This window comes from Labrus mixtus, chromosome 23 (genome assembly GCF_963584025.1).
Source record: "Labrus mixtus chromosome 23, fLabMix1.1, whole genome shotgun sequence".
NCBI classification, from domain to species: Eukaryota; Metazoa; Chordata; class Actinopteri; order Labriformes; family Labridae; genus Labrus; species Labrus mixtus.
In genome coordinates this window covers 13,155,620-13,181,746 of record NC_083634.1, presented here as the reverse complement: position 1 = coordinate 13,181,746, position 26,127 = coordinate 13,155,620, and the positions used below count along the sequence as shown (strand labels likewise).

At 39.9% G+C, this 26,127-nt stretch overlaps 2 protein-coding genes across 2 annotated transcripts; both read left to right on the top strand.

Moving 5' to 3' along the window:
- The first annotated feature begins 6,299 nt into the window (after positions 1 to 6,299).
- On the top strand, positions 6,300 to 15,396 carry sepsecs (Sep (O-phosphoserine) tRNA:Sec (selenocysteine) tRNA synthase). Its single transcript, XM_061031091.1, has 12 exons — positions 6,300 to 6,419; positions 7,113 to 7,284; positions 7,362 to 7,516; positions 8,046 to 8,164; positions 8,412 to 8,570; positions 8,736 to 8,889; positions 9,001 to 9,103; positions 9,299 to 9,428; positions 11,151 to 11,242; positions 12,989 to 13,082; positions 13,250 to 13,340; positions 14,900 to 15,396. Exons 2-12 carry the CDS (start codon positions 7,171 to 7,173, stop codon positions 15,159 to 15,161), a joined length of 1,473 nt encoding a protein of 490 aa, XP_060887074.1. The 5' UTR covers positions 6,300 to 6,419; positions 7,113 to 7,170; the 3' UTR covers positions 15,162 to 15,396.
- Positions 15,397 to 18,283: 2,887 nt separating this feature from the next.
- lgi2a (leucine-rich repeat LGI family, member 2a) lies at positions 18,284 to 25,043 on the top strand. Its single transcript, XM_061031165.1, has 8 exons — positions 18,284 to 18,874; positions 19,102 to 19,173; positions 20,280 to 20,351; positions 21,352 to 21,423; positions 21,732 to 21,803; positions 21,990 to 22,159; positions 22,575 to 22,739; positions 22,856 to 25,043. Exons 1-8 carry the CDS (start codon positions 18,612 to 18,614, stop codon positions 23,671 to 23,673), a joined length of 1,704 nt encoding a protein of 567 aa, XP_060887148.1. The 5' UTR covers positions 18,284 to 18,611; the 3' UTR covers positions 23,674 to 25,043.
- The last annotated feature ends 1,084 nt before the right edge of the window (positions 25,044 to 26,127 follow it).

Below are 26,127 nucleotides of genomic sequence, written 5' to 3'. Positions count from 1 at the left end.
TCCCTTAACATTTGTGAGTCAAAGGCAGTGTTGGCGAAGTCTGTGGGGATTTTTCCCTCTTCCAGCAAATATTTTTTACGACAAGCCGACTCACTTTCCAAGTCATTTACCACCAGTTAATAAACTCCACATGGTGCTGAGGGCAAGGTTAGCAGCACGGAGTGTGGCTCATTCAGCAAGTCAGCTCACTATCGGCCAGACTTTGCTCGGTGATTTCATTCGCTCACTGTTACAGGGTGTGCTTACGTTTGACTCAGCATTACAAAAAAAAGTCTCAGAGGAAGCTCCAGGCCAGATTCTGCACACTCACTTGATCCTGTTACAAGCGTGGCAGCGGGGAAGCTTGTCTTAGGCATAGATTTTAGCCCCAGAATGAGAGAATAGTTTTAAAATATCTCAGACGCAGGCGAGTCATCCAAAAAACTACCCTGTGTTGCTGTTTTGTGGAGAGCTATTTTCATGACTCCTTAACAAAAAGGGCCTCAGTGGACTTGAGACCATAAGATGACTCACAAGAGGGTCTGTGTTGATCTGATTTGTAAGAGCAGCACATGTGGCTCTGTGATTCAGCTTGAGAACCGTCTGCAGGAGGGTTTTGGTCTGCAACCCAGACAAAATGATGGTCATTTATAACAAGTTCACAATGATATATCCTTTTGCTGTGAAAAAAAGGAGATCAAGAAGTCATTCTCTGTAAGTCACAGTTCAAGCTAGCTAGCGTCTGAAAAATGTGCCAAGTCCAAAAAAGCAACAACTATAACCCTAAAGGATAACGGAAGAAAAATGGAATAAAGATTTACCTTTATTGATCACCGGGGCAAGGGGAAATTTCAGTTTTAACACTCTGTAGTCATGCAACACACACATAGGCTGAAGTATATACACACATGCACTAATGGAGAGATGTCAGAGTGACGGAGCTGCCCATAGCAGGCGCTCCTGAGCTGGTGGTGGGGAGGGGGTTTGGTGCCTCGGCAGTGCTCAGGAGGTGATCTGGCACCTCTCCAGCTACCAGACCAACTTCCATATTTGGTCCGCACCAGGACTTGAACCGGCAACCCTCCGGTTCCCAACCCAAGTCCCTACAGACTGAGCTACTGCCGAATGGCTTAGTCTGTAAGGTTTTATGTTGTCACTGCATTTAATATTTAATATGTTGAAATATTATGAAATAAGCAATCACTTATTCTTCAGAAGAAAATGAAGCAATAATTCCCTACTGTGCTAAAGAAACCAAACTCAGAGGTTGTGAACTTCCTACAGCTTTATTTGTATAGCATATGTGGCAGCTTTTCGCTTGTAGCAAACGCTGCCACATGTTCTTTAGATATAGATACTAAATGTGACTATTGTTATTTCTTTCTAATTGTGTTAGCTTAGCCTATGTTGGCAAACTTGGGATAGATTCTGTATCCGACTAGCCTGACTCAGATAGCTAACTCTACTTATGTTAGCAAAATTGGATATTTCGTGTGACTAACATTCATTACTCCGTTTGGTCACTTTTATTTGATTCCTTTATGCTAATGTTAGCTGACTTTGATATATCTGTGTTGCGGACATTCCTGACTCAGTTTGCTAACCTTTTTATTGCTTTTGGCTAATGTTAGCTAATGTAAGAAAATCTTAGACTAATACAGTATGTCTGTCCCACTAACATTCCTGACTCAGTTGGCCAATATAAGAATGTATCTTTGCTTGTGCTACTAGGCTATGTTTTAGCTTTTATCATTATCACATGGTTTTATCATTTTTGTTCAGTGGTCACTGTTCAATAAAGGTTACTTGGGATCACCTCAGGTTTACCGAGGTGGTAAAAAGTTTAACACAGTTGACTAATACAAATGAACATTTTGATTGTCATTTTTATTTAAACTGAAAAAATTATTCCACGGGTTTAGGGGAGAAAATGAAATCTGGTTTTCTAATGGGTGAGCATTAGTCAAAATGTTTTCAGGGCATTAATGGGCATCTACAAGTATAGCATCAAACCCATATTCTTATTTATAAAATATATTAACTACTAGGCCTATATGTCAGTTAATATAGTTAAGCTGAATTTTAAACACTGGGGAGTGTAATAATTTTTTAAAAATATTTTAAATCAACAAAATATAGAAATACAATGAGTACATTCATGTTAACTAGTGTGACACCGTGATTGATGTAATCACATGCAGACACACCTTAGTATTTGCCCTGCAGCAAAGTCACGGGCGCCTGATCACAGAGGAGTTTGTCATCATCATAATTGTGTATTTACAAAATGCCTATTATGTTTGGTGAGTCTTTATTGAAAGTTTTTTTCTGCACGGTGACGAGTGGTTAGGGTGTGCTGTGCAAAGGCTTTAGTCCTCCAAGGTGGCCCGGGTTCAAATCTAACCTGTGGCTCCTTTCCTGCATGTCATTCCCCACTCCCTCTGTCCCTAATGTTTTACTCTAGAAACTGTCCTGTCACTACAATAAAGTCATAACAAAAGCCCCAAAAATAAACTTCAAGAAAAAGTTATTTTCTGCTTTTTCAATAAGATTCCCGTTCTTAGTCTTTAACACCAAGTATTGACTTTGTTATTCATTCCCTATGTATCTTTGGACTGAAGTTTCCATGTCATCCATACCTCTATTTTGTGAAATCTTAAACGGTGAGTCTGCATGAAATGGATTAACCTGCTTGAATAAATGCCAAATACAAATTATTCACAGTGACTGCCACCTTGAAATTTCTATTTACTCTGTGGTTACCAAGATAAACAAGAGTTACTGTACGTAATGGAAACGTGAACCCTGTCAGCTCTTCTAATTGTCTTTTTGCTTTAAAGTATTTGCTCTGTGGGAGTTGACAGGTGTGGTCAGTGTCGACACCTACAGAAGTGAGTCATCACTGCCAAACGTGCTAAAGTCAACGTTGGGATTGTCAATATGTTTGAAAAGAAGAAAAAGCCTTCATTAACTTTGATTTATGCACTCAATGTCTATACTCAGACGGTTCTTTAATAAGTGGACATAAAGAGAACCAAAATGTTGCTTGGAATTCAACTTTCCCCTCATGTAAAAGAAAGGAACAAAGTTGTCAATATTGAGGCCACACGGTTTAATGTTAATGGAATTTTGATTTGGAGCTGGAGTATTACAAATCCAAGTCTTTCATAGAAAATCTATTTTGTTAACAGCAAACACATTATTAAAAAAGAGTATGCATTTTGCAGAATAAATGTCAGTACATCATTTTTTAAGCAGCTGTTTTAGCAGGTCAGTGTGGAGTTAGTTGTTTTATGTACTGTGAGGTATTGAAATAGTGTGGATTATTGGGACACAAGATGACATCATGTAAAAAAGAAGAGGGAAAAATAGGTTGAACTGCACAGGTTCTGTGGTTACTGTAGCCTATATCTCCTAAAAAAAAATATACTCTTACTACGCCCATGGAGGAGCTTATAATTAAAGGTCTTATAGAGTTTTCACATCAAATATTGTTCCCTGCGCTGGATTGCCTCCACTTTCTGGTCTAGACTGTTTTTTGAATCATTCTGTGATTCATTAATGAACAAGATCCTTCAGTCAGGCTTTATTTTCGTGGGGGTCAGCAAGTCAGAGCGTCTTGTAAACTGGGACCACTTGGGCTTTCTGGACATTCCCCCATTATGACTGCTATTCACAAAAGTATTTCATTACACATGAAAAACATGGGGGGGTTCAAAAGTTCAAAAGTAAAATTAAAAACTTGTATAGCTTGTTGTAATATTATATAGCATCTATATGTCTGTGTGTGTTAAATTACTTTTACTTATGTCACAGAAGAATAATAGTGCGATTGATAAGTTCTGAATGTTTCTGGAGTGGAGGGTTTCTTCACCGTAAGTTTTTCTGCTTGTGTGTCCCTCTCTTAATTAGGCCAATAGGATTCCTCGTCAGCGCCCACAGGGGCCCAACCCCTGAACACACCTACTACACCGTAACTCTTGATAGTCATCCACTGACTCTGACCGCTCAAGGAGTAGGCGGCGAAAAGCAGACTTCCACCCTCAGCCTACTTTTCTTCTGCTGACGCCTGATACGAACACACATGTATCTGGGACAGCGGCCGAGGCAGAGCTGGATATGGGAGTTCATAGGTTACACACCTTAACAGGTAGGCGTTAGGATGAAGAAATAGGGCACAGCCTGTCAGGAAAGATCAGGCCTATATTTGCTATTTGAAAACCCACTATATTTCGTTTTTGTGGGTACTTTTAGTCATCCATGCGTCTTTACGCACAAACGCGTTGGAGTTACGTAGGTTGTCTTCAGTCGCTTTACGTATTAACATGTCCGTATATTAAGCAAATTGTTTAAATCTTTTAACATATTGTACATGTTTATTTTCATCCAAGAAATCCATAATTAAGGTGAGGATGGACCTGTAAGAATTGACTGTAACATCCAAACTCTCTGGAAACATGGGTCCAGGAAGGAAGGCAAGATGTTGGCATAGCTGTTGAGTTAAATGCCCTGCTATGCCATCAAATTGCCATCTTTCTCTCCCCTTTGCAGCAGGAAAAATCAGGAACGATCTGAAGTCCCCCATGGAAAATGTATTGTATTGTACTCATTTTGGATATTTCATTTTACTTTTCGCAAATTAGCGTCGTTTTAAAATATAATAAATAATATGATGAACTCTCTGCCGGATTAAAGGGTCAGAAGCATCTGCATTTTATTCTAAAGAAAGAGGAACGTGTTTGCTACACTTTCTATGGTTTGTTTCACAGCTACCAGCTACAAGTTTACAAAGTCATATTGTAAGAAACGCAACAAATGCATGTTTTAGTCTGTGAGTCTTTTCAAGTTTGTCTCAATGTTTACGTCAGTGTACAGTTATTTCTGATGATGTGATCATGTTAGCTGTAAAGTTGTTTTGTTTGTTTGAAAGATCGATGTAGAGCTTTCCCCTTGCAATGCAAAACAGAAACAGTAAATTTACACCTGATACGTTATCTGTAAATCAATTTGAACATTGTAAATGAGGTTTTCTCTTAACTTATTGTTTGTAAGCTGTTTCTTTATCATGTAATGTTTATTATGACCTGTGCTGCTGCCCTCTTGGCCAGGTCACCCTTGTGAAAGAGATCTTGATGTCAATGGGTTAAATTACCTGGTTAAATAAAAAAAAATTAAAATACCTTTTGACATACTTATATATTTTTTTTTTTTTTTGTCCCAAATATTATATCAATTTCAGCTAAATTGCCTGGCCAAATGTTTGTGTGATGAGTGGTATACCAGTAAAATTGTACGATGTGTTTCTATAAGTATAATATAATTATATATAATAAGGCAACATGACAATTTATGGAGACTGGGATGTCATTCCATTTGTTCCAATAAGAATAAAAAATAAATAAAAAAAAGTTTGTGGTCTTCTTTTCACCTTTACACTTTTCACAGCTGGAGTAGTTAATTATTTTTTCCGTTGTTTTAAATGTAGCTTGAGACATTTGAATATAAATATAAAGCAATATATAAATGTACCTGCATGTTCAATCATAATATTTGCTTCATACTGAACAATTTACTTTTTTTTTTTCTTCAAAATTTGCACGTAATTTGCACCTAGGTAAGTTATCAATCCAGATATATGACAGGCTTGTCAATTTAAAAAAACAAAATCACACTTTACGAAACAATCGTCGTGCATCATTTTCTCTTTATTTTTAATGCTTTTGTAACTCATTTGTGGTGATACTTGTGTACTTATATATGAGTTAATTTTTAGTGTTTGACTTTTACTTTTCCACAGTTTGCAACATTGATTTGGTTGTTTTGCTATACTTTTAGGATTTAATTTACCAAATTTAGGATTTTTATAGGCCTATTTCCACATATAACGCTGGATTATACTATACTACACCACTCGCTATGGTTGAATAATGTTGCAGATAATTTAAATAAATGTTATAAAATATATAATTATTTTGAGTTCAAATGTTTAGTTTATGTGTGTTTATTATTTGCAGTATCAAATTGATAAGAAAAAACAAAACATTGTTTTTCCTCCAAAATAATGCTTTATATATTAGATATTTATTTTACGTATTTGTTTAGTCATTTGCTTCTGGTGAAAATTTCCTATAAAAAAATATAAATTCATGTACTATTAAAGATTTATTTTCTTATTGTAAAAATATGATAGAAGGTCGTCTTATTTAATGTAGTAAAATTGTAAATAATTCAGTCTTTAAATTTAAAAAAAAGTGACCGATATTTAAAAAAGGCAGCGCGGTCACATGATCGTTCTCGTAGGTCATGTGACCTCGTGACGTTTTGTTGAGCGAATCTGCTTCCACGCTGCCTTCTCTTCCTGTCTGTTTTCACGCCTGTTGACAGGTTGGAAACGTTCCTGACGATTCAAAAACAGGTTGACTCTCCGAGGAAAGCGTTAGGTAAGAAGATATAATAACTGTCACCTCTGAAAGCAGCCGCGTTGAAGCTGTAAGGTCCTGTACACCTGGTGTAAACATTAGCTTAGCTTAGCAGAGCTGCTGGCACTCATGCTGCAAAGGAAAATGACTTGTGTCGCATGCTTTCAGCCAACTTAACAAAGCAACCTTACATGTACAGCTTCTATGTTTGGTAAGGGGTCGTCACTAGTATGCTCTCTTATAGGCTTTGCTGCTAAACTGAATTTAAATTAGATGTAAGTAGGACACCAAACAGAAACCTTGTTGTCAAGGTAAGAGTGTGAAATATGTTAAGATGCATGTCTGTATTCATCCAGACTTCACTGAAATCAAACTACTCTTCAGTGTCCTTCACTAAAAGCTGTAAGTCGTGGGACATTGACTTGCAAAAATCTTTGTAAAAAAATGTTTTGCTGTTTGACCTACTTAAAAGTTTTATAAAAGTGTGTTCCTGTTATGTCAGGACAATCCTGATTGTTTTTTTAAAATCAAAGATAGATAAATCCTACTTGCAAGTTTTGAACAACACAAGCTGAATAACCTGGTCTGATTTCTTAATTCAGTTTTTAAGACAGATTTCAAAGATTTGATTTAAAAATCTTGTGCTCTCAGATTTCTCTTTCTTTCTTGGCAGTTTTTTTTTTTTTTTTTAAATCCAGCTTATTTTCCCCACAGTTACAGTCTCTGATGTGTGAGCTGATGTCAACGTAATGAGGCTGTTTGTTTGACAGAGATGAACAGTGAAAATTTCGGCCTGAGTGAGAAGATCGTGTCGTCCGCCTACATCCGACAGGGGAGCCAGGCACGCCGAAGCCACGAGCAGCTCATCAGACACCTCCTGGAGCAGGTAATGTTGAAAAACTGCCTTCATGTGTGTGCTCGCTGCAGATTCACACATCTCTTCTTATGTCGTGCATGTCGCAGGGAAAGTGTCCAGAGGAGGGATGGAGCGAGAGCACCATAGAGCTCTTTCTGAATGAGCTGGCTGTGATGGACAGCAACAACTTCCTCGGAAACTGTGGTGTCGGAGAGCGGGAAGGCAGAGTGGCATCCAGCCTTGTGGCGAGACGGCATTACAGGTTTGACGATATCTTTATCGTCTTAAGATCGAGTTACACTGCACAGTGTTGCGTCCCATTGAAAGCTCATGGTCGTTGATTCATGCTTTTGTTGACAGGTTTTATAATTTGGAGTGCAATTTAATCGATACTGGACTCGATAAGAAATGATGTATTTGATCAAAAAAGCTCCTGAAGGGGCGCTGGTGCCGCAGTGGTTAGTGCGCGCGTCCCATGTATGGAGGCTGCGGTCCTCAACGCGGGCGGCCCGGGTTCGAATCCAGCCTGTGGCTCCTTTCCCGCATGTCAATCCCCTTTCTCGCTCCCTGATTTCCACCTCTATCCACTGTCCTATCTCTCCATTAAAGGCACAAAAGCCCAAAAATAAAAAATTAAAAAAAGCTCCTGAACCGTTGACCCGTGTAACAGTCGTTTAACTGAGAGTAACTCCGAGTCGTCTTACTAGTTTTTGAGTGAACATAATCAACAGAGCTGATAACAGTGAGGTGGTTTAATGGTCCCTGTTGTGACATTCAGCTGTTTTGCGTAGGTTGATCCATGGCATCGGTCGATCGGGTGACATTGCTGCTATTCAGCCCAAAGCTGCAGGATCCAGCCTGCTTAACAAGCTCACCAACTCAGTGGTGTTGGACATCTTAAAGCTCTCAGGTGTGTATGTGATACCCTTACATCTTATTCGATCACTGCAGGGTTAAACATGTGGCACTGCTTAACCAAAATGTTCTGCACATTTCAATTATGAGCATATTGACTTGTATCCCGAAGCTCCGAAAATCACGATCCTAAACTTCACACGTTAAAATCAGCGGAGTGTCCCTTTAATTTAGGTTTTTTTTTTTGGTTGTTACTGTGGATTGATGAAATACAAACCTTCTCTGTTTCTTTCATGCGACAGGTGTCCGCAGCGTGGCGAGCTGCTTCGTGGTTCCCATGGCGACAGGGATGAGCTTGACTCTGTGCTTTCTGACCCTCCGTCACCGTAGACCCAAGGCTCGCTACATCATCTGGCCTCGCATCGACCAGAAGTCCTGTTTCAAAGCCATGATCACAGCAGGTGATGATGACACCCATATCTGACGTCCACTCACTTTCACCTTCTCACACCAAATCATACAGAAACGTTCTTCCTGAATGGTCTTTGTTGGGAAAGCTAAATCCATTGATGACAGACTTAACCTTTGCATTGTCTTTTTGATTTTCCGATCTGACTCTGTCTCAGGCTTTGAGCCCGTGGTGGTGGAGAACCTTCTTGAGGGCGATGAGTTGCGGACGGACTTGGAAGCGGTTGAGCGGCAAATCACGGAGCTCGGTGCCGAGAACATCCTATGTGTTCACTCGACAACATCCTGCTTTGCCCCTCGGGCCCCCGACAGGCAAGAAACAAACGATCCCTCTATCACCCTCTTGTGATCCAAGCAGAGGATTTATAAATGCACGTATTGAATAATATGAAGTGTGTGATTAATCATTATCTTGTCGTGCAGGCTCGAGGAGCTGGCCTCTATGTGTGCCAAATATAACATTCCACATATAGTAAACAATGCATACGGAGTGCAGTCATCCAAATGCATGCACCTCATACAACAGGTAGGCTCCACTCTTCCATCAAAAATTATGAGTCCTGTGTATTTTTCTGATGCTTGCCCTCCCTTGTACATGTGTGACGGCATGTGTCAGGTCTGGAAAATAAAATGTATGATATAAAAGCATCTTCACTTTTTTTTTTTTTAAACACTTTGCATCTGAAAGACAGTATGGTTATATTTGTCTTTGTGTCATCAGGGAGCTCGTGTGGGGAGAATCGATGCCTTTGTTCAGAGCTTGGACAAGAACTTCATGGTTCCAGTAGGTGGCGCTATAATAGCAGGTTTTGATGAGTCCTTCATACAGGAGATAAGCAAGATGTACCCAGGTGAGTAATACCAACACTTTATCTGAGCTACATCATGTATTTATTTTCTCTAGGCGAGTTGCACTTTACAGTTTGAAGTTAATAAAATGTTGGGAACCCTGTGATGTCATAAATAATCAGACATGTTGACGACAATGAAGTGTTGAAAAAAAAACCAATACTGGCTTCTTTTTTTTTAAAGTGTGTTTGTTATTCTTTTCTCCTTGAATTCAATGCCAGTTTTTTTTTATTTTTTAATGAAGACAGTTGTTTTGTTTTTGCAGTACTTCAGCACTCAATGATATTGATTGAAATCTACCCGTGGTCACTCTACAGACTTTTTAAAATACTCTTTGAGGAGACGGATTACAAACCGTGTAAGATGTGTAAAGTGTAAACAAAAACCGAATATGAACCCTAGGTTTAAATCTGACCTGTGGCTCCTTTCCCACATGTCATTCCTCACCCCCTCCATCCCTGATTTCTGACTCTATCCATCCTCCTATCTCTAAAATAAAGGCTGAAAAATCCCAAAAATAAACCTTTAAAAAAAAAATTAAAAAAAAAGCACAAAGATAACATATGGAATTTCTAACTTTCTGAGTACTAAATTTCTGCCCATTTGTAATTTGATGACGGCAACACATTTCAAAGGAGCTTGGACATAAAGATAAACAAATTTAACATTTCTTATACTTAGAAAGAAAAAGCCAACTCTCTGAAGATGCATCAACATTTCATTTTGTTTTAACACAAATTAACCATAAATAATTCTACTAGTTAAACATGAAGTCCAAAACAGGGAAAATATGTGAAGAATAATTCCACCAATGTCATGATTTTCAGTTTGTATTTCATAATAACTAATGAGTCATATCACATGGTATACATAATGCAATCTGTTACAATAACAAACCATAAGTCCTAACCCTCACACAAACCATAACCAAGTCAGGGCTCAGCACTTCTAGAGTGTCTTAAAATGAAAACAGACAAACAATAAAATGTATCATTAAGATAAATAATTGATTAATCAAGGAGCATGACCATAGCTCAAGGGTGGGCAACTGGCAGCCCGGGGGCCACATGCAGCCCCCTCAGGTCAATTTTTACGCATCAATTAATTGGAAACATGAAGAAAACATGACAAAATCTGCCATGAAATCATGAAAACCAGAAGTATGTCCATGATAATATTTGATCACTGGCATATGTTGAGTTAAATTGGAGACAAAATTGACTGTAATCGTTTTTGTATACTACAATTTGGACCTCTGGCAGTGAGAATTCAATTAAAAGTGGCCCTTGCTGTGACCAAAGTTGCCCATCCCTGCCATAGCTCATGATCCAGTGTACTGTACCTTTATCCACACTTCCAGCTAGTACCTGAGTATTTTAAGCCAAGTCTGGAACGTCTACTCAGGGTCTAATAAAATCAGTGCAGAGTTTTAAATTGAATAATCCTCACCCTCAGGTCCCCTTGACATTGCATGGAAGTTGCCAACAATCTTAACCCACTCCTGTTCATCATATAAAACCATCAAATCTCATTCCCAGGAAAGTCTGAGGGCTGTGACATCTCTTCCTCCTCCTTCTTCCATCAGCCTCCTGTTATATTTAGCTGCTTCATGCGTTCACTTTCAGGTTTTTTTCAAATAGCATCAATAGGCTTAACACACAGCAGACTCTGTCTTGTTTCTATATCGGCTCAGCAAAGTCACCTCTTGGCCCCTCTTTGTCCAGGTCGAGCATCCGCCTCACCTTCCCTCGACGTCCTCATTACCCTTCTCAGTCTGGGAGCCAACGGCTACAAAAAACTCCTGTCAGAAAGAAAGGTGAGAGCACACATTACATCATCATAAGGCTTTATATGTAAAGCATAACTTGCATATAAAAACACTGCAGCAGTATCAGCCTGAGTTTGTTTTCTATGCATGCTGTGTCAACATATTTCCCCTGAAGCCCAAAAAAAACCAAAAAAAAAAACAGCTTACATAAGTCCTATTGAATTGCAGTGCGTCACATGCCATGACCGTGTGTGTGTGTACACCTCTTTGTATACCTGCTGTCTGACTGAGAAACGAGCGATGTGGAGGGAGGATTATGCTATAGCGAGATACGATTGATCCTGAAGTTTTTCAGAAAACCTCCCGAGGCGGCTCTCTGCTTTTAAAGCCGAGCTCACAATGCAGCAGTTCCCCTCTTCAAATGGTAGGCACTGCAGCATTCTCACACCTCAGAGCTGCTGTGGCATAAATGTACTGTAAATGTGCAGGTAGAAATCTGTTTCTGGTGATGCTCAGAACTTGGAAAAGATGCAGAAATAAATGAATCTTCCTTGAAGTTTTTGTTTTTTTTTAGAAAGGAGATGAATTAAATTTTCTTTTTGGGTGTTCCCTACTCCTAAAATCCTTTTAGAATACATTACTTCATCAAGAATGATCCCTAACTCAACTGGGCAATAGAATACAATGCCACAAATTAGCGTAAAACAAACTCTAAAGCAGAAATATACATCTAGTTTATTCTTCTAGCTTCTCACTTGTCCCAACACCATTGCTGCTTATTGATTTCTTCATGTCCAAACTATGCATAATTCATGCAAAAGGCCCATTTTCCATATTGTCTGCAGAACTGAGTGATTTCCACGGATCCCCCTGGGGTCCAAAGCTTTAAATAATTCAGAAATTTCATCCGTGAGGATTGGTTTACAGGCATATATCGAGAGAGAGAGAGAGAACCGGCAGATTATGTGTGTTTTTTTTTTTTTCTTGCACACACTCTTATTGTCTGCAGAGTCGTAGCCGTGCACCCCTTCCACCACTTGCGCCTGTCCTCTCCAAGGATGGAGAAGTCACCCATTGTTGTTGGAGAACAAGGGCCACTTGGAGACATTATTGTGAGGCTGTTTGTGTCTGACTCATGACAGAAAAACAAAAACAAATTTTCCTTTCAAGATGTTTTTCAAATTTGGAAAGCATGAGTCTGCTGACACTCTCCGACTGTTGCAGAGAGAAGCTCCTGTAGTGTGCAGTGCTTCTCTTGGGAGTAAACACCCAAAAAAAAACAAAAAAAACATGGGATTTGTAGTTTTTTCTCCTTTCCCACCTGGTCTTGGCTCATAACATTTGCGTCCACGCCGTGCTTTGATGTACTGACTGCTTTAAGACTCTGCACTAAACACACTTAGTCAGCATTTTTTTAAACACGTGGATGATTAAATCTCAAGACGAAAGCATGTCTTCCTCCTCTCCTGCTTCTCTAATTGATCCCCGAGGTGGATGAGTTAAGATCCTTGCCGGAGATAGATGGGAAGTGGACACTTTTCTTATGCTCAAGCTCGGAGGGAAACACACTCGGAGTGGAGAAGGGGGATGGGAGCGGTCTGCTTGCAGAGAGATTTGCTTGATAAGCAATAAAAAAAAAAAACTAAAAAAAAACTAAGGCTTCTGCTGCTAAAATAAGACCGTGGCAGAATCTGAAAGGAGAATTGTGTTTCTATTTATAGCTCTATCGTATGGCCCCCGCTGCCTCTAGTGCTGTCTCTTCATGCCTCCTCTCTGTGTCTGAATGCCCTGCAGGAGATTTATTTGTTGCTGGCTCAGGAGCTGAAGAGTCTGGCCTCAGCACATGGGGAGAGATTGATTCACACCCCACATAACCCCATTTCACTGGGTAAGCTCAAAGCACAGGTCCAAAGACTGTGGATTTGTGTGTGTTTTGAGGAGTTTAAAGAACAATTCTGAAGTGATATAACAGCACATTTTATGTTGTTTTTAAAAAAAAATAAAAAGCGAATTTTGTTTGTTTGTGTCCTGGGTTTGGGCCTCTCTCTCCTCCAGCCATGTCTCTGGATGGACTCCAGGCTGAGAGCGACAAGGCAGTGACTCAGCTGGGCTCCATGCTGTTCACCCGGCAAGTGTCAGGAGCAAGGTATGAACATTTGAAAGAAAGAAAAAAAACAAAAAAAAAACAGAAGCATGTGGAGGTGTATGTGAGTCACCATGTTAGGAAGTATAAAAAAAGAAAACAATGGGTTTGTTTGTGTCCTTGAGAAGTGAAAGGATGAGCTGTGTGTTGGCAAACAAACCGGCCAGAGGAAAGAAAAAAAAAAAAAAAGCAATCAGCCAGATGGATCTGCTGAATATGGCGGAGCGGGAACTACTTAAGTTGATTAGACCGGCCATCCTTTTAGGGGCATCTCCTAATTTATCTGGATGTTTCCATTAGGAACCCCATGTTGTGTCTGCTTGGGCAGCACAGCTTTGACCTCCAGGGGCTCACTTCACTTGGTCAAGCTTAATCTTCATTGTTTCCCCCCCCCCCCCTCCGTCTAACAACCCTGTTTCCAAACAAATTGGGACCCTGTGTGAAATGTTGAGAATTTGTTAGACATCATAACTCCTTATTTACTTGAAAAGAACACTGAGACAATAGATCCAAGTTCATTATTTTTAGAACTTATATACTCATGCCCATTGTGCAGTAGCTGCAAAAACAGATAATTCTAAGTCCTGCTGTGCTTTTGTTTGACTCTTTTTCCTTTTAATGGTTTTTGTCCAAACACCTGTTTAAATATTAAAATATCCCAAATGAATGATTTATTCGGGTCATTCTTTTGCGCCTGTTTTGTTCAGATTTGAATGCACTAATGGCTCAGTCGCATTGAAAAGAAGCAGAGATTGCGTCCACTCCACTCCCACTTTATTTCTCTTTTGGTTTTCATCAAGTGAACATGTTTCAATGTTCAAACTTCACTCTGATCATTTATACCCCTCCCTTAAGCTCTGTTGACTTCTGAGATGAAAGCTTCAGCGACACATTCATCTTAATAACAGCACATGTTTAATAGAGTGTTTGCATTGCTAACCCGAGCGGCCATTTTTCCACATCATCAGAGACTTACTGTCACATCAAGCAGAGCCGATTAACTGAGATCTACATTGAATTAAAATGCATTCCTCTTATCATAATGCTTTCTCGTAGTAGCCAGTAATTGATTTCACAATGAAGTGAGTCTAAACTGTCCTGACAGAGACGAAGCGCTGACAAATATCACAAGCATTTTTTATTTTTTTTTACATTTGAGCAGTTTCTTTCTTCTTTCCAATCTGCACCTCTGGAAACATGGAAGGTTTGGCTGTATGATGAGTTTGTAACAGATTTCAAACGTCAGACTTCAAATAGACAGCAACCAACCGAGCCAACCTTTTAAAATTAATGAAACGTCAAGATGTTTGAGCTCAAACGACACACTTATGTTATTACTTATTATAGATTCAATCTTTGTCCCATATCTGCTCCAGCTGTAAATCAATTTTAGATTTTTAGAAGTTCATTTTTAAAAAGCACAAATCAAAGTATTAACAGTGAAGTGCACATGCGGCATGTTTGGGTAGCTGAAGAAAGATCAACCCTGAACAGCTCAAGAGCAAAAATGTCCCCTACTTTTGGAGTAAATGCTCTCCTGTGTATTACACCCATGTTTCCAGGGTTATACCGCTGGACAAGGAGCAGACCATAAGCGGCCACACGTTCCGCGGCTTCATGTCGCACTCTGAGGCGTACCCCTGTCCTTACCTCAACGCCGCCTCGGCTGTGGGAATCACTCGTGAGGACGTGACGCTGTGCATCAAAAGGCTCGACAAGTGCCTGAAGACCCTGAAGAAAGAGGGAAATGCTGCACAAAGTAGTCCCCAGGTTCTGCTATCTGGACATGAGGACACTAGCCAGGGAGTAACTGAGCAAAAATAAAAAATCTGACAGTCAAAGAAGACCAAATAATTTCTGAAGGTGAGCTTGTATGAAGAATATTAAAGGACACGAGCTTTGTACAAATATGACTTAAGAGAATCTGAATGTTCACCACTGAATTGTAAGTAACGCCAACGTGTCTGCAAAGACGATTTGATTGTTGTCTGTATATGTTGAGCATTTCTTCCTTTGTTATGGGATTTTGACTTCAAATAGATTATGGGTCTACAATCAACACCAGCCTTTACTTTCTTTGTGTCATCTTTTCCTAACTAAAGCCTCCATGGTGCCATTATGTGCTGAAATATTCTATAAATTAGCCAGCTGGACTCATGTTTGGGGAATACATTCATTCCTACTCATCGATTTATAGAGGAATATAGCTGTGTAATGTAAGATGTTGTGCCATGTCTTTTGCACTGTGTTGTAATGTGATAGGAGTGACGCCGAGCCATTCACTCCCATTTGAACTCACTCTGTCGGACATTTACTTTCAGGCTCTGAAACGCAAGGCAAGGAGGAAGGGATCAATGAAGCACACTAAACATAGATCGCTCCTGTGTTTGGTAAAGGAAATGCACAGTGCAAGGAACATTAACAATTTAAGAGATGTATAATCAAGTGTTGCGCTTTGTTTTACTTTTTCCACATTACATGTACTCTGGATTCAGTCAGAGCTTGACCGGGGAATAGTCTTTAACTTCACAGGACTCCTCCTTCTTTGCACATTCCAGAGGTTTGCTTACATCTGTTATATTCCTCAGTCTACTCTCTACCCTCAGTCATTAGGAAGCAGGGCAGCGCGTACCCTGAGGCACAAAAATAGACTCCAACTAAAGCCTCACTCACTGATGACTAATCTATATTTCAATACCGCATGCTCAGTCCAAGTTCTTCCTGTTCCCTCTCTCTTCTTTATCTGCTGCAAATGCTAGAGATTGACTTCTCGTTCAGAGTTTTGGGCATGTGAAGAAGAGGATGATGCTGCTGCATGTTCTGGAGTTCAAACGCTTGTGTGGGATTCAGATTCAGAACTTGAAGTGCCAGCTGTCGTCTTGGTCTATGCTTCATCTGTGCTGTCCCCAGGTGTGCATGCATTTTAGACAGTCAGCACATGTACGTTTGGTTTTGTAGCGTTTGTAAAGCAGCTCTCAGCCCTGAATCCAATCCACCCGGCAGCCTTTTGTAAATCTTCTCTGGAGCTGGACGGATAAAGGTGCTGCGTCAGCACACTTCAGCTGCCCCCAAGCTAAACTGAAGAATACAAAAATATTGTGGAAAAACACTGTGTGGACTGTGAACGCTGGTTCAGTGCAGCACAGTAAGAAGAGAAACTGTTCTGAAATAAGCCTTCTTCCCCTTTAATCAGCGTGTTATCAGCTGCATCATTTGATTTGCATATGGAACGCTCTATTTGGTTATCGTGCACAAAGCTGGTTCTTAATGTGCTGAATGTGTCATAACAGTCAAAAGATTGTTGTTTTGTTTCTTTTCTCTTTCCTTTCCTGTCGCAATCTTTTGCTGAAGTTTGCAGAGTTCCTTCAGAGTCAAACACACTTTTTTGCCTTTAAAGGACCCTCCTCTTTTGAACAATCTACTGCAGTGTGCAAATCAGAAAAAGGGCTTGCACTGAAATACTATCTTCGGCCGTCACTGTCTGTTTTTTTATGCAATCCAGCTATCCGTGCAAACAGAGAACAGCCCATGCAATCCAGAATACAGCCACATTTTAACCTATAATCTTAAAATACCAGAAGACAAAAAAAAACCCAAATGATTGTTTACGTTCATCTCTCCCTACGAAAATAGACTGCCTTTAAAAATATTCCTCTCGAATCTGCACGCAACGCACTCAGTCATCAGCCGAAGTACCTCAGGGATGTTGCTGGATGACAAATGGCCCTTTGCTCCGAGCACTCAGCAGCTGCCTGGCAGAGTTCAGAGATGATGGAGGGCCAGAGAGGTACAAACAGGGCCAAAGATGAAAAGATGGCCCAGACACGGGGCTAAAGTTTACCATCAGGGTCATGGATAATCAGACAGATTCCAGCAGGGACATTGCACCGGGCTGTTTGGGTGGGACCAAGCTGTTGGCCTGTGTAAGCTTCAGAGTAATGGGATAGTTCTGATCTGGTCCTGTGGTTATCTCACAGGGAAGTAGAAACAGAGAAAAAGAACAACACTAGAGAGCCATATTGGAAATGCATGAAAAAAAGAAATGAAAAAGTTAGACATGATTTTGTCAAAACTCAAATGTTGAATATTTGATAAATGTAGACCCTGAATCACACGTTAAGATTGCACAGGTAAGAAACACGATTCTTCCTTTTGCTCTAAGGGTGTTGCAGAAATATTCAACAGAAAAAAAACCTTTTATTAAGGCTGTGTGATTTGGGAGTTATTTTCTTTTGTCCTGCACATACTATGATTAAGGATTACTTTTAAAGGCTGCACAGTGATCAGACATTTTCTGGTTTACATGGGATTCAAAACAAGGGAGTTATTGGTTTAGATGTTTTAAAGTTTGGGAGGCGTGTGAGGATGTGAAAATTAAAGCAGGCTTTTGTAGAATTTCTAAAATGTGTATTTATTTTATTTGTTTCCATTAGTCACTGCTTAAGTAGCAACAAAAATAGAATCAATAACAGGCACTGTACAAAGTTCACTTGAAGTTTTTTTATTACCTATAAAAATACAATAGAGTTAAGTACCTGTTTCATTCATGAAAGTTTAAAATTCCACCTTTGGCAGTTTTATAAATGTGTCTCTGTAATGTACGGCCGAGGTACACTTTGATGGCAAATTCTCAAATGGTGTTTTTCTAGTATTCAGTTGTAAAGCTGTATCAGATGAGCACACAGGCGCTGTCCATGGTGCTGCAGTTCTGCGTCTCTGAGAGCCTCTGTATGAGAGGAGGAGGAGGAGGAGGGGGGGCTGTATAGCTTTCTGTATGTGAAAGTGTCTGTGTGCAAACAGGCTACATATTAGCTCCTTCCGTTTCTGATAAACGTCGTAGCGTCTTAAAGAGGCCTTCACGTCTGCTGCTTTTGTGTCAACACAAATACTGAAAAAAAAACCCGAGATATTTAAGTATTAATCCAGAAGTGGCACGAAATTATAATTTTTTTTTACACCTTTACATGCCATAGCCTACTGACAACACACGGTGTATCTGCGTATTGAAGCTACCTTACTTAAAATACAACATAAACTCAAAAAAATCTCCATTTTCAAATGCGTTTCTCTTAGACGCAGCATCATCAATAAAAACGTTCAGGTTCGCAGACCGTCATGTGTGGCGTACTAAAAGTCTAAATGCTTTATTTTCTCGGTGTGTGCTGCGTGGTTGTTTAACCAACAGTTCCCCTCGCGGCTTCATAAATAATGAGAGTGGACGGAGGGGAGCTGCAGCTGATTTGCTGATGTCAGGGGGAGCCAGTGCTGCATTTCATGGTGCAGGGTGGAAACGCGCGCTGCCATCTGCCTCTATCGGCGCTCTCAGCAAACCTCACACATGCAAGCCCGGCAAGAAAGATGCTGCCAACTCTCAAGATTTGGGCATTGTTTTCTCTGTCGCTCTGCTTCTTATGTCAACCGGCTCATTTGAAGAAGGGTTTTCGATGTCCTTCAACATGCAGCTGCTCCAGGGAGTCTATCATTTGCGTCGGGTCCTCCTATGTCCCAAGGATTTCCCCCAACGACGTCAATTCTTTGTGAGTAGCCTCTCTGTATTATGTTGAAGCTAGACAACGCACGCGTGGAAAAAAAAAATATGCAGCATTAAAGGCTTATTAAGTGGTAATCATGGCTGTGTTTTATGACGCACACCGTCTTTAATAAGTGCTGATGTTCCCAAGCAATGCAGTCAACCTGCTCTCACTGATCACTTTTTGCATTTGCTTTGGTTGCTTCATGTATAATTTTGTCTTCTTCCTTTCAGGAGTATCGTCAATGGGACTTTTTCGGAGGTCAAAGAGGCAATGTTTGCTCACATGCCTTCTCTCCAGCTACTGTAAGAGTGCTACAACAGCATGTTACTCCTCTGTAGAATACGACTTTGCCTTTATCCTGTGGAGAAAAAGCTACTATTAGGACAAAACTATAGAGACAAATAGATTCCAGTACTATTTTCAGTGAGTTTTGACACTAAAATGCATCTTATATGCAAGTTGTGCACGAGAAAGGGATCACACTGTACAGTCTTAGTGTGGTAGAGATGTGACAGTCTGAAGGTGATCACAAAAAAAAAAATCCTTATGACGGAAATAATGACCTTGGCATGTAATGTAATAGCATTATGAAACTACAGCTTAAATCCTCTTGAAGGACAGGTATGTTAAGTAAGTAACTTCCTTCTTATATTCAGCAGTGTCTCTCAGAAACAAAAAGCACAAGTACATCGGTGCATGTTATAGCAACTAGGAGAAAAGCTTTTACAAGAGCTGGACACTTTGAAAATGAATAATAGAAATCTAGTCATGAGCTGTTAGTTCAGTATCATGCTTTACTGAATTTACCCGAAGACATCAATGTAGTTTGTTTCTCCCATAAAGGAAGCTGGGACGACAGCACAAAGGCGTGGCAGAGAGCACTTCACCAAATATCTAGATCACAAATGATGATTTACAGCTAGAAGCATGTTGTCATGAGCTGCTAAACCAAGTATTATTTATTTTATTTTTTTGTAACCAGCCCCTTGAAAATGTCCACAAGACAAATGTAGGTTGCAAGTGCTGCATCTTCAAAACCAAAAAGTAATGTCAGTACAATGTGTGCTTCTGTGGTGTATCTGTGTATTGGCAGGATATTCGTTTTTAGCACACTTTGTTTGGTAAGTTTTTCTTGACATTTTCCAGAAGCACAGTGTCCTGAAACACCGAAGAGGCCATAAAATCTAGTGATATAGTGAGCTGTCCCACTCTCGATTGCATATATGTGGTGACATTTAAATTGTGTTGACAGCATTCGTCTCTATTTTTGTTCACTGAACCAACTTCTTTTGAACATGCAATTCACAATCTGGGATGTTCAGTCTATTTTTTTTTAACGCAGACATAAAACACTTCATCATTTTGGCAGCCATCAGCTATAAAATGTCAATTTCACTTTTCATTGCAGGCTTCTGAATTCTAATTCTCTAACAACAGTAAGGGATGATGCATTCGCAGGCCTTCCACATCTGGAGTATCTGTAAGTTTCTTCATTTTTGTTGTTGAACGCATTAAGCAATCATTGGATTAGTGGAATAACTGAAAATCAATTGCACTCTTGATCTCGAAACATGAATTAGTCTTCAAGGAAAGCATTAGATTATGTGGTTAATTTAGGTTTTTCAGGAAGTGATTGAGGCAGAAAAGTATTGATTGCGCTCCCTCTAGTGGTTCAATTTGTACAAGAAAAGAAATCCTCACTCGATTGTCCACAACCTTCTTTCAAACACTTTACAAATCCGTCTCAGTATTGTTGTTGGAATGACAGAAATTTAGGAAAATATGAGTCTGATATTGTGTCTTTAAAGCTTCAAAGCCCAATTGAAACAGTCTTTTATTTCTAAGTATTTTCTTTGGATTTGTATGCCTTGATAAGAGAGACAGGACAAAGGATAGAGTCAGAAATCAGGAGGGAGAGAGTGGGGAATGACATGCGGGAAAGAAGCCACAAGTCGGATTTGAACCCGGGCCGCCCGCTTAGAGGACTCCAGCCTCCATTTACGGAGCGTGCGCACTAACCACAAGGCTACTGGCGCACCTTAATTGTATTTATAATATGAAAAAGAAACACATAATTCCTGCTTATTAACATATATAAGTGTAGAAATAACAATAGAAGACCACATGTTTTTACATAGTTTTACAAAAATTCTATGAACTAGGTCTATAAGTGTATTCGGTGTATTTATCAAACAGTTACTGATTTATTACAAGATAAAGATGGCACCTAATGGATCTGGTGACTTGACCATTCCTCTCCTTTTTGGCAGAAACAGGTTCTGATTGAGCTCATTGTAGGAATATGTCTTTCATCTATTACTGTGTTTTAAGAGGCATCAATGGTTAACTACGACATCACTGATGAAGCATGCAAGTGGAGAAATGCTAAACCGATTCATTTTTCTGCTATTTCTAATTAGCTAAGGGAACTGTCCTATCACAAGGTAATTAATTGATCATGTTTATTTTGTCTTCCACAGGTTCATTGAGAGTAATAAATTAGAGGCGACGTCCAGATATGCCTTCAGAGGACTCAGGGACTTGACTCATTTGTATGTTCCTACCTTGAAAATCCATCCTAATCAAATCCACTAAAGCATCTATTATGTAACACTTCTGTCTTATATTTAAGATATAAGATATTTAAGAGCAATTGTGGGCGATGCTAAATAGTTAACGTCTCTTAGGATTAAGGCTAACAATGTTGAAAATGTAGCATTCCAGTAAGTTTTATTTGGGATGTCCGGATGTTGATTGGCTTATTATTAATATGTTTTTGACAGTCCAACTGAATTTGTTTTCTTGATATTGTAACATAGGCTCTTTTTTTCTGTATTGATTGATTGTTGTCATTTTTTAGGTCTTTGGCAAACAACAACATTAAAGCGTTGCCCAGGGACATCTTCAGTGATTTGGATTCACTGATAGAGCTGTAGGTTTGTCTCACTAATCTAACCGTGTACGATCCTGTTTCCTCCCTCGTCATATGTGTCAAGATTTTCTTTCATACATTATGCTTATGATTATCATCATCCATTACACTTCTTTTCTTCCGAGGGGTCTTCTAGCCTTCCCATGTACATTTTCTTGAGTGACAAAGAGTATTCCTCTTGTGCAGGGACCTTCGAGGCAATGCCTTTGAGTGCGACTGCCGTGCCAAGTGGCTTATGACGTGGCTGAAGAACACCAATGCCACAGTGTCGGATGTCATATGTGCCGGACCGGAGGACATGAAGGACAAGCGTCTCAATGATATGACCAGTCTGCACAATGAGTGCACCTCAACCGGTGAGAAACACTTGAGCCAGTTGGCCTTGTCGAGTATCAGGCTAACAAGGTCCTGCAAAGAACTGTTAAAAAAAAGCTAAATGTAGTTCTCTCAAGTCCCCTTTGCATTTGGACTGCACTCCTGCAAATGTTGCCCTATTGGCCAGAATGTGTGCGCGGGTGAGCAGAAACGGCTAAACACAATCTTTGCACGTAGTCAGGGTAAGCTCATGTGTTAATGCAGCAGGTAAATGTCTAGTAGTGAGACTGCTCATGACACCGACAATCTCCCCAAGTGAGGTACACCTGTGGAAGGCAATTCTGGGAAATTTCAGGAGCAGAATGGCCTGACATTGTCTACAAATATCAGGAGTTCATGTGTGGAAGGGCCTTAAGTTTACTCTTTTAATTTGGATTTCTTTCTTTTTCTCTGCAGATTTTGTACTCCACCAGTCGGTCGCTTCAGAGTCCCTGTCTGTTGACACATTCAGCTATAAGAACGACGTCTACGTGACTATTGCTGCTCCCAGCACAGACAGCTGTATGGTTTACCAATGGGACCACATAGAAATGAACTTCAGGACTTATGATAACATTACAGGTATGGCAATGTCCCTGGTTGAGTGCAGCACCTATGTGGTAACCTGTTTATTTCCTTTGTCTTCCTTCCTGAATTTCCCCCTCCGGAGATCAATAAAGTGCTGTCTTGTTTTCCAGGTCAGTCCATTGTAGGGTGCAAGTCAGTTGTCATCCTGGACCAGGTTTTTGTCATTGTGGCGCAGCTCTTTGGTGGTTCTCACATCTACAAGTTTGATGAGGACCAAAGCAGGTTCAGCAAGTTCCAGGAGATAGAGGTGTCCAAGATCTCCAAGCCCAATGACATCGAGGCATTCCAGATTGGTTCTGACTCCTTCTTTGTGATTGCTGACAGCTCCAAAGCAGGCCTGTCCACCCTTTACAAGTGGAACGATAAGGGCTTTTATTCATATCAGTCGCTGCATGAATGGTACCGTGACACCGATGCAGAATTCTTGGACTTGGATGGGAAGGCCCACCTTGTCTTGGCAAGCCGCTCACAAGTTCCCGTGATCTACCAGTGGAGCCGGAGCAACCAGAAGTTTGTCCTGCAGGGCGAGATCCCCAACATGGAGGATGTTGTAGCTGTTAAGCACTTCCGGATCAAGGAGGAACTTTACCTGGCCATGACACGTTATATTGGCGACTCCAAAGTTCTGCGTTGGGGCGCCAAACAGTTTGCAGAGATCCAGGCCTTACCCTCAAGGGGGTCCATGATTCTTCAGCCGTTCTCTTTCAAAGAGCGCTACTACCTTGCCCTGGGAAGCGATTACACATTTTCACAGATCTACCTGTGGGACGACGAGGAGAAACTCTTTGACCGCTTCAAGGAGGTTTACATCCAGGCACCGCGCTCCTTCACTGTGGTTTCCACTGACCGCAGGGACTTCATCTTCACCTCAAGCTTCAAGGGAAACACACAGATCTTTGAGCACGTCATCATAGACTTGAGCTTGTGAGGGGCTCTGCCTTATATTCCTTTCTGCAATCAGACGTCTTCCACTACAAGATATATTTTCAAAGGTAAAGAAAGGACCAGACTTAATGAACTCTTATCGTTTTGATTCCTAGTTAGTGTTTTGTCGCGAATAAGAGCTGGTTCAGTAGTGCTTGGAATAGCTTCCTTAGTACCTTTTAGGTATTCTTCTGAGGAATGGAAAGATTCGAAATACAGTTTGGTGTTTTTGGATGTACAGCTTTCATTGTGTTAATGGTTTAATACCCCTAAAAATGTACACCAGGACCTTGAGAGAGATCATTTTGCCTCTTGAAGGTGTTCCAGGTGTGGTTGCCCCTTACCTCATGTCCTCATACCCTGTGGTAATGTTCAGTATGTTGCCTTATCAGCACTGGGGATCTGTGTTCTGATGGGCCCACAGTGCCTCTCTCTGGCCGTGATAGAGTATCACACCCCTTTGCTTTTTTGAAACAGGGAATGTCATGAAAGCACAAACCTTTAAATATATTCAAGTGAGACCCCAGCCCTTACAGTGTAGGTATCACATGAAAATGTTACTGTAGGTGCTATAGATTATATTGCGTACAGTAAATACAAAAAAGAACAAAATTTAAGACTAATGCTATTTCAGATAAGCATAAATGATAGCTTCCCATTTTCATGTAGTTCAGAGTGCTAGAAGTGGAAAAGCAGACACAAGTTCTTTTATCCATTCAGTGTTCAGGGAAATAAAATATACTAACACCATGTTTAAACAATTACCACAATTATTGGATCATAATTAGACTTTCATTTTGGGCTGGAACTTTAAAAAAAAAAATCTCACTGCAGAAATCTGTGAACTCTGATTTATAACATTTGATAAGGTGAGATAATTTGTCTGAAGATAAAGAGAACAAGAGGTTTATTTTATGTAAATATATATGTCAACTCGAGTTGAGAGGCCTTTTTGGTCTCTCTTTCTGTTCTTTGAAAATACTGAATGTTAACTAGCAAGCTCTGACATGTACATAAAACAAGGACTGCAATGCCACTACCTGTTTGTCACAAAAAAAAAGGGTCTGGACGGATCTTTGCACTTACTTTCAAATAATTCAAACGTTACTGCAGCCTGCAAGAGCATGAAATACAAAAAAAAAGGTGTTTGCCAAATTCATTTTTTTGATGAACCTATCAGACTGAGAAGTCTTAAAGTGCATCTTTACTCTTTGATTGAATGGTATTGCAACAACAACAAAAAAAAGGAATACAGTATGCAAGCTTTACCACATGCCGATTCTTTTGTAAGAATTTGTTTAATGCATATTGAATGTTACTCTCAAGATACACTGTAAATTTAGTCATTTGAATTTCAAAATAAATGTTTAAAAGAACGATAGCAAGTGTTTTATCATTTATTGATTATTTATTATGACATCAGTCACAGTCATAAAATGTTTTAAAAAAAGAAATAGCCAGCATGATTGCACCCATTGGTTTGTTGACGGTCTCAAGCCTTGAGCTCAGCATGGTAGTTGAAGCCATTTTTGTTACATTTGTATGCCTTTTGAAGAGACGATGACTCTGGACAGGATCGAGGAGTTCGCCATGAGGGGTTGTTTATTTTAGGAAGCAAAGAGAGTTGATGGAACGTAAAGGATATGCCACTCACTTGTCCACCTACCTTCTCCTGAGAAAACTCATGCTTGTACTTTTACTGTAGATTACACAGTTGCTGCAGAAAATTGTTGAACTAAAATGATATGCTATCACGCAGACTTAAAATAGACACTACTTGTTTTAGCCGTTTCCTGTATCTTGAGTGTAGAGTGAGCATGTTTCCTGTTCGTTGTTGTTGTTTTTTTTTGCCTTTTGCAGCATCACAGTTTTTCCACCTCTAACCTCTTTAGGATTTGCTTTGTAAATTGGATATGTGAGATAGTGATGTTGGTTGGTTAAAGATATCTCTGTAAATTGTCTACATGAAATAATCCTATTTGCAAATATCACTGAAGCTATAGAGGTGAACTGTTTCTGTTGCATTGTTTTCTCATTTTTTTCTCTATCCTATGGGACTCATGTTAAGTAAGTTCTTAACGTTGATCTAAATTCAGAGCTAAGACTTTGTAGGTTTCAGGTTTAAATGTTGCACTCCTACCCCTCTAGACAGCTGCTCAACAGTCAGTTGTGTAATGTCACAGCCTGAGGCAAAGTGCAACATAGATTAGATTAGATTATACTTTATTGATCCCCAGTGGGGAAATCCAGGCATTGCAGCAGCAAGACAGAGAATAATACAATATTCACAGAATAGGTAGGATAAGTAAAAATAATGATAATAATAATAGGAGTTATATACATAAAATATAAATAGTGGGGTGAACTATATAGGACATTCAGAGTTATGTGCAGTGAATGGCAAGTTAAAGTGACCAGTGATGATTTAAAGAGAATTGTGTGTGATCAAAGTTTCAAG

Coding starts and splice junctions, on each gene's coding strand:
- sepsecs (XM_061031091.1), top strand. CDS start 7,171: ATGAACAGTGAAAATTTCGGCCTGAGTGAGAAGATCGTGTCGTCCGCC. Junction 9,104..9,298: donor GCATGCACCTCATACAACAG/GTAGGCTCCACT, acceptor TTGTGTCATCAG/GGAGCTCGTGTGGGGAGAAT. Junction 9,429..11,150: donor GATAAGCAAGATGTACCCAG/GTGAGTAATACC, acceptor CTCTTTGTCCAG/GTCGAGCATCCGCCTCACCT.
- lgi2a (XM_061031165.1), top strand. CDS start 18,612: ATGGTGCAGGGTGGAAACGCGCGCTGCCATCTGCCTCTATCGGCGCTC. Junction 20,352..21,351: donor CTTCCACATCTGGAGTATCT/GTAAGTTTCTTC, acceptor TGTCTTCCACAG/GTTCATTGAGAGTAATAAAT. Junction 22,160..22,574: donor CAATGAGTGCACCTCAACCG/GTGAGAAACACT, acceptor TTTTCTCTGCAG/ATTTTGTACTCCACCAGTCG.